General features: G+C 40.1%; 1 protein-coding gene across 2 annotated transcripts in view; it reads right to left on the bottom strand.

Annotated features, from left to right (window-relative positions):
• Positions 1-3415: 3415 nt before the first annotated feature.
• The window catches only part of clstn3 (calsyntenin 3), a 30759-nt gene continuing 25451 nt past the window's right edge, over positions 3416-8723 (bottom strand). For both annotated transcript variants that reach the window (XM_006802858.3, XM_006802859.3), the window contains exons 15-19: positions 8524-8685; positions 7895-8040; positions 6953-7088; positions 5612-5796; positions 3416-5427 (exon numbers count right to left, since the gene is read on the bottom strand). In XM_006802858.3, the coding sequence (XP_006802921.1) occupies positions 5278-5427; positions 5612-5796; positions 6953-7088; positions 7895-8040; positions 8524-8685 (779 nt within the window). In that variant the 3' untranslated portion in view covers positions 3416-5277. The remainder of the gene's footprint in view (positions 5428-5611; positions 5797-6952; positions 7089-7894; positions 8041-8523; positions 8686-8723) is intronic.

The following is an 8723-nucleotide window of genomic DNA, read 5'->3' as shown; positions in this document are numbered from 1 at the left end:
ATCATTTTGCTTAAAAAAGGATCGGAATGCTTTCTCTTTCATTTTACTGTCATAGAAGCAGCCACAGAGGACAGAAATCTGCTGCTGTACTGTAACAAAGGTTGAAATGTAACTGATGCTTGTGCCAAGCTAATAAGGAAAATAATCCTCACATCACGCTGTGGCAGGTTTTCCACATGGTACTAACACAAACAGCCAAGTTCAGGTCTTCCACATGTTTCAAATAATAATTATGATAATCCTTGGCTTATCATGCTTATTACAGTTCCTGAATTCTTTTATTTTTTATTTAACACATGTTAAGCTAAAAAGAAGAAGCAATGTGTGAAAAAATAAGCACACCCACTGAGTACATGGTAATTAAGAGGGTAAGTAGCAGCCAGGAGCAGCCAATTATTCACTTTGATTTCTGCTGATGATCAATTAATCAAGCAAAAGGCCCTTGATTAGTTGAACATTTGACCACCTCTATAAAAGTTATGGCAGTGTGCTGGTCTGTGTGCGTTAACACGGTGTCAAGAAGGAAAGATTTTAGCAGTGATCTTAGAGAAGCAGTTGTTGTTGGCCATCAAATGATTATTTACAAGTGGAAAACTCAGAAAATGCTCAGATAAACTGCAAAGTGCCCAAAATCTACACCTCAGACTCTGCAGGCCTCTTTTAGCATGTTGAATGTTAAAGTTCATGACAGTACAATTAGAAAAAGACAGAACAAGTATGGTTTGTTCTGGGGTTGCCAGGAGAAAATTTATTTTCTCTAAAAAGAATATGGCAGCATGGCTATTGTTTGCAAAGCCACATGTGAACAAACCACAAAGCTTTTGGAACATTGTGCTTTGGAGAGACAACACCAAAGTGGAGAACAAACACTGCATATCAACTACCAAACACAGCAGTGAAGCGGTGATGATTGGGGCTTGTTTTGCAGGCACAGGACCGGGGCACCTTTATGTCTTTGAGCTGACCATGAACTCTTTTAGATATAAAAGAGAATCCAATGTGAGGTCATGTTCTTGACAGCTAGAGCTTTTTATAAACTGAGTCACGTAACAGGACAATTGTCCAAAGAACAGCAGGGAATCTACAACACTGTGGCTAAAAAAAGCAAAGAGTCACTGTGTTGCAGTGGTCCAGTCAAAGTCCAGAGCTCAACCTGATTGAAATACTGTGCTGAGACCTTAAGAGAGCTGTGCATAAATGAATGCCTACAAGCCTCAACTGTTTAGTTTTTGTTAAATAATAACACATGGCGGGTTTTTATTCATCTGAGTTTGTTTTTACCTCGTTTTAAGAACTGCTAAGGACTACATTATTTTTTATGTTCTGATATAAAGCCTTAGAACTGAAAGAAGGTGTTCTTTCTTTTAACCATAACCAATGTTTTGAAATATCCTAAACATGCTCAGATTTTTAGAATTCTTGACTATTTTATGATGTATTTGAATTTTTCATGTAAACCTTTAACTAAACTTCCAAAATTGTTATTTCTCTGAGTAGTTCTCTACTCTAGTTACCTTTTTAAAGTATATTTATTTCAATTTATTTGTTAGCTGTTGTCTAGAATTGCTGCATGAATGATTTTCTATATTTTTCCAGCACTAAAATCTTTTGTTATTCCACTGATGAAACTTTCTACTGACCTTCCTGTTTCATTTTGATTCTTTTTTGTAATCGGTAAATTACTGCGTGAGCTACTTTTGTTGTTGTTTGTTTGTTTTATGGTTATAGCTTTTGCTTTCTTCTTCAAACATCTGGATACTTCATTAGATATTCTAGTATTGACTGTTTGGTCCTTGTTATGACTTAATGGTTTTTCTGGTGTTGACTGTCAGATTTGTAGTATTGTCTTTATTATTAGTAATATTAGTTCTAGTTGCCCAGTGCTTCTCTGCCAGGGGCGTAATTTCCAGGGGGGTTAGAATAGAATAGAATTCAACTTTATTGTCATTGCACATGTCACAGGTACAAGGCAACGAAATGCAGTTTGCATCCATCCAGAAGTGCTTTAGCCATGATACAGATATATATTAGCAATAATATAGATATGTAAGTATATTACAGAAATGGGTCTATTATGGTATGTTATAATGTACACGGTATGAAGTATGTTATGAATATGCTATAACTTTAAGTATGTACAGGCTGTAGTGAGTACAAGCTATGTACAGGCTATGAACAGGATATAAATATGAAAAACTATACAGAAATATGAGATATACAGCTATACAGAAATGTGACCTATGCAGGTTATAAACAGTTGTAGAATTGAAAATGATCGTATTGTACAGAATGATTATTTACACAGAGCTATACAGTAATGCAGTTAAGATATGTGAGATATGTGGATAGTTTCTACAGAGGCTATATAAAGTGCTAGTGGTTGAGAGTGGTGGTTCAGTCCATGTTATTATTGTGTGTATGAGGGTACAGTTGTCCATTGTGTGTGTGTGTAGGTGGTTGTGGGTGTGTATGTCCAGTCCATGAGTTTAACGTGGGTCAGATGTCAGGAGGCAGAGTTCAGGAGTCTGACAGCTGTGGGGAAGAAGCTGTTCCGGTACCTGGTGGTCTCCTGTAGCGCCTCCCAGAGGGCAGGAGGGTGAAGAGTCCATGTGATGGGTGACTGGGGTCTTTGATGATTTTCCCAGCCCTTTTCAGAAACCGCTTTCTGTAGATGTCCTTTATAGCAGGAAGTGGTGCTCCGGCAATGCGCTGGGCAGTTTTCACAACCCTCTGCAACGCCTTCCGGTCCGAGGCAGAGCAGTTCCCGTACCAGACTGTTATACAGTTGGTCAGGATGCTCTCGATGGTGCAGCGATAGAAGTTCACCAGGATGTCTGAGGACAGGTGGTTCTTCCTCAGAGTCCTCAAGAAGAAGAGGCGCTGGTGAGCCTTCTTGACCAGCTTGGAGCAGTTGGTCGTCCAGATGAGATCCTCGGAGATGTGGACTCCCACAGCCGTCCCCTAAAGGTAGATGGGTGGATGTGGGTCAGCATTCCTCCTGTAGTCCACAATGAGCTCCTTGGTCTTCTCAGTGTTAAGCAGCAGCTTATTTGTGTTGCACCACTCGGCCACACGATCCACCTCCTCCCTGTAAGCGGAGGCCAATCACCGTATTATTATTATAAATTATCTTGCATAAATAGGCTGTTGATTTCTTTACTCAATTCAGTTAATACCAGCAAAATAGTTGCATGTTTAATCATATGGGAATTTACCCCGATTTATTTATTTATTTAGACAGAGATCTTGATTCCCACAATTTTCAGCACGAAGTTACGCTGATGTTCTCTGCTGTGCATACAATAGATTTTATAATCATATCATAATCTGTAATATAAGATTCAATCTTCAGGGTTAAATTTCATGTGCAAAGTCATACTTACAACATTGTTATTTCCAAGAAAACCCTCTCATGGAGACGTCATATAGTGTTTTTATTATGAATTTCGCAATGTTTTCCGACAGTTCTCAATAACAATTAGTCAGCATAATCCATGTTGTCATTGTATCAATAATTACAGGTAATGTTTGAATAGTAACATAGTAATAATATAAGTTCTTAATCAATGCAATGTTTATTCCTTCTTAACATCACACTCAAAAACAACAGGCTTTTATTTACTGACAGCTTTAGCACTGCACATTGATAGGCTACACAGACGGACAGCAAGAGACACAGAGGGACAGTGAGGGAGAGGTGAAGGGAAAAGGCGGTGGGGTAGGGAAAGGTGAGGAGTAGCACACGGTTGTACATTCATTAAACCGAAAATACCGGATGTAGTGGAAATCTAATTCGAAAAGAAATAATAAAGAAATATTTTGAAATGTGAAAAATAATCGGCAAGAAGTGCGCGAGATGAAATGAGTGAGACGCTTCTTGGTATCACAACAATGTGCCCTCCTTTTTCTGTGATATCGACAAGTTCTTAAATTACAACAATATTACACACAAATTAAGAGACACTCATCAAGCCAGGGATTATCATCCTTATCACTACTACTATTATTATTATTATTATTATACTGTTTTTCGATGCTGTTAAGGTGATTACTCAAATGGGGAAAAGTAAATGATGATCAGCTTTCTCTCCAAATGTGCAGATAAAGAGAAGAGTGGCTGCAATAATAATAGTAATAACAATAATATCATAATAGTCATCATCGTATGTACAGAAAATTCGTTACAATCAATACAATCAAAACTGCCCAAGCTGAGCGGACATTCTGGAAACAGCACGGGTAGCGTTATGGAGTGTGTCTGCGTGTTTCTGTTTGTGTGTGCATGTGGCGTCTTGCAGTTACTGTAAGAGCAGTGTGCAGTGAGTCAAACAGTGCAGTCAGAGTCATTTAGAGGCATTGCAGCGGTCACTGTGTGTGTGTGGGAGGGGGGGCTCAGAGGTCAGGTTACACCAGCTTTATTGTACGAGGTGATGTTTTGTCATTTTGTGTCACGAGCTGAAACTTTGCGAAGACTCAATTTTGAAGTAGAAACCACACCGAGTGGCTCTCAGTCTGCCTTCTTGGAGCGCTGCAGAAGTGCCAGCTTGGGTTAAGGATGAAGTGGACGCTAAATAAGTTCCTAATAAAACATAAAGTGCTCTCACAGAAACAAAAGCAAAACACCTGCAAGCTTATCATGAATACGTGACCCCGTGATGTCTGACCCCACTGTCTCTACTCTGTGTTTGGACTTGGCCGAGGAATGTGTCAGGAGAGGATGCAAAGAGCGAGAAAAGAGCTTGTGCAGACTTCTCGGGTTAGTCTAATGAACAGATGTGTCAGGATCGAGGCTTGTGTCTACAGATCTACTCGAGGCCTACGTGTTGCAACAAATTGTCCTTGTTTCCATTTTGTAAAGATCTCATTCTGTGTTCGATAACAAAAGATAGAATACAATCTTATTATTACTTTTTCTTTTTTTTTTTTCCAAAACAAAACAGTCTTATTCAACCAGTATTACACTATACAGACACATGACCATTTTGTGATTTAGCACTGGTGCACCACATACAAATTTGGTGGGGTTTAATCAGGTGGTTAAATTACATTAGCTGTATACATTGTGCCACTGAACATTTAGGTGGAGGCAGCCTGTTGTTGGCTGTAGGTCACATATGGCGTTGGGTGTCAGGAGTATTATGGTGACTGCATTGTGCGTCGTGTTTGTAAGCTTACATTCCTTATACTAGTCGTTCGTTGATATTAAAAGTGTTGGAGTGTGTGACTGGTGAGCTGGGTTGTGGTTTCCATGAGAACAGGTGCAGAGATACATGTGGCTCAGTAGCGGCGGGCGTTGCCGTCTCTACCCTCCTTCTTGATGATGATTCGCTGGTCATCGCTCGCGTCGTCAGGCGACTCTGCTACCTCCTCATCCTCCTCCCCCTCGCCCTCCGTGTCGGCAGAGATGCCCATACGAGACTCGTAGGACTGGGGGAAAAAAGAAGTGGATGAAGAAGTGTGATCACATCAATAAATTTTGTTATTTTGGAGGGAATACTCTGAATTTTACAGTCAGCTATTAGCGGTATTACTCAAGTTCATGCGTGTGAAGGCAGACGAGCAAACACTTTTGGCAACATAAGACAAATCAAAAATCAAACATCTTTATTACCTCCATTGGGTTGACGATGATGGTGAGCGCAGAGTCGTCCCATTGACCGCTGCCCTCCTTAGCCCCGCCTCTGGCTCCTTCACCACGGCGATGGATTGAGCGGATTCGGAAAACTCCCAGGATCACCATCACAACCAGGAAACCTACGCACACCATTATGATGACGGTGGCTGCTCCTGGGACCACTGGAATAAAATAGAGCAATCAGATTAAAGAATCACACCACAATTTTCCAATTATGACCCTATGAAACAACAAAGTCCCACAGCAATTAACTGATCACAACTACCGGGGCACCCAATGCCTCGTGTGGCTGTTATTCTTCAGAATTATTAAAACATGCGATGAATGGGGTACATGCGGAGCACTGTAGTTCAATTTTGAGTCATCTGTATGAGTGCTGTCCTCCTGCCTTAAATGCTCACTTCCATATGTACCACCTAATTTTGTTCATAGTCATAAAATTACGTTTGTTTGCTAAACGTTAAAACTATACAGGTGCCGTACAGTCATTTTAGATTATGGTTCAAACACAGGCTAATTTGATCTCAAGAGGGCTGGAGCAGTAAAACCATTACATAACACCCTACAACGAAACATTCATTTACAAAATAGATGACGAATAGCCCGAGGTGTTTTAAAAAAAAAAAAGAAAAAGTCAAAGATCTCTCAATTTTTTTCACATTCAGTCAGTCTGCTGTTATTGTAGAAAGAAATCCTGCTCTGGTAAATCACATAAAAGCCTTTGTGTCAGTAAGACGTCTACAAAAGCCATGATGATTCAGACCTTTGAATGGATAAAACAGCACTTTAACCCACTCTCATGACATGCTCAATCCTTAACAACTTGGAACAAAATGCTCCTGGTGCAAAATATGTGAAAGGGTGCCAAATTTGCACCCAGGCCAGATGTTTGACACCGGATTAGGTTACACATTATATCTGTAACCAAATCCAAAGGCTCTTTCATCATATAGATTAAATCCTGGTGATTACATTCAGAGGTCTGCGCGTTTGGACAGACTTTCAAAAACTACTGCAGTATTTTATCACCAGTGTGATTTAGTGTCTGTTGGCATTTTCTTTCTACAAGGACTTTAATTAAGGTAGGACGTGTTTTTGCCACTGTTTTTTATTAAATTGTAACATCTTTGTAGAGCTTAGTCACCTTTAAAAGAAATATTGGAAAAAGCACCCACTGGGTTGTTTTTAAGTCCAATTTATATTTACTTTAGTTTTAATTACTTATATGTTTTGGTATTCAACATTATTTTATCTTTCCTGGTGAAAGACTTTAAGACATCTGAAAAAGGTGCTATTAAAAAAAAACAGAAATGTCACCTGAGTTGCGATGTGGATTAGGTAGGGTGTGTCCACTCAACTCTCCAGCATGGTGGGATGGATGGAGGAACTGCTGCTGGGAAGCGAGCAGGTGGGATGGGTGGTACAGACTGTCCAAAGAGTGGAGGAAGTTCACCTACAGGGAATTAATAACAGAGAAGAAGAAAGAATGACTTCACTGGCTGTGTGGTTAAACTGCGTTGCTCCCTCACAACATCTCCAATTGCAGTTATCATTGGAACATACACTCGGGTGTTGTTAGTGACACCTGATAAACTGCTTGTTAAATAAAATATATATTCAGCCAATCACGTGGCAGCAACTCATTTGGGTATGCAAACATGCTCAAGATGACCTGCTGAAGTTCAAACTGAGCATCAAAATGGGGATGAAAGATGAAGTGATTTTCAATTTGTCATGGATGTTGGTGTCCAAAAGACGAGTATTACAAAAACTGTTGATCTGCTGGAGTTTTCCTACATAACCATAAGTGTCAGTTCTCTGGGAGAAAATGCCTTGTTGATACTAGAAGTCAGTGGAGAATGGTCAGCAGTAACTCCTTATCCACAGTTTTCATTTGATATCAGAGCTACTGGGACACGTCCACCCGGAAGGCAAAAACAGTAATGTTGTCCTTTGCCATCCAGCCATCTGGCACCAAATTGTGAGCACACGTCTCCTAATGCTGCCTTACAGGCAAAATCATGCAAGTCCCTGCTTCTCCACAGCAAATATGGCTGTTGGTGGTGGCTCATTTAAACTGTAAGAATGTAGGTCTAACCTGAATTACAACGGTGTGTGCATGTAATTAGATCCTAGCTATCACGGCTGATACAGACAAGCTTTTTATGTCATTTCAGATGTTACGTGACCATCAGTCTTTGGCATTGTCATCTCTGACGGCGACAAAGACTTATGTGACTGGCTGATGGTTATCTTCACCTCCAGAGTCAGCTCGTTGCTGGTGTATCTGCCGTTCATCTCAGAACAGGACAGGCGGAATCGTCTCTCAAAGCGAGCTGAGCCTTTAGCCAATCGGTAGCGGACAGAGCGAAGGACGTCCTCATACACAGAGATAGATTCGGCACCTGTGGAGGTGCAAAACACAAACAAAGGAAAAAGGACAGCACAGAAATAAAGACAAGAAGTCAATGCAGAGACAAAAGAGAAACAACAGGAGGAGATTAAAAAGGAGTGACTGATTAGTCACTCTCTCTTATCAGATGGTTAGCTTTTGTTTTAAACTTCATGGCAACCTAATATATTAATTATAATAAGGGTTTTTTTATTATAAGGATTGGCACCAATCAAGACTTAGCAATATTTGAATCACAATGCTATGACATGTTTTCCTTTCCTGTGACATAAACCAAGTTATACCAATAAGAAGGTTAAGTTTGAACTGTGAAATGCTAATGGGAAATATATGAGGAACATTAAAATGGAGACATGGGAACAACTAAATTCAAATTATCTAATAAATTATGGTTTTATGGCCCTAAGTCTGCCTAACTTTTCGTACCTAAACAAAGCACGTCTGGTTAAAAACAGAGGTGCATGCACAGCTGTACCTGTGATGGCAATATAAGCAGTAGTATTGATGATTTCTAGTCCTCTCTCTCGCACAACATCCATGTCTACCAGAAGCTCCTCTCTCTCTGGATTTAGCTCCTCCCCCAGTGGTTGGACCTCACAGCCATCCAAAGTGTGAGCGACAGCATCGGACATCAGAGCTAGCAGACAATGTTGGAGGTCAAATTCAAATAATGAC

Source organism: Neolamprologus brichardi, chromosome 11, assembly GCF_056152115.1.
Source record: "Neolamprologus brichardi isolate AB-2024 chromosome 11, ASM5615211v1, whole genome shotgun sequence".
NCBI classification, from domain to species: domain Eukaryota; kingdom Metazoa; phylum Chordata; class Actinopteri; order Cichliformes; family Cichlidae; genus Neolamprologus; species Neolamprologus brichardi.
This window is presented reverse-complemented; position numbering and strand designations above follow the sequence as displayed.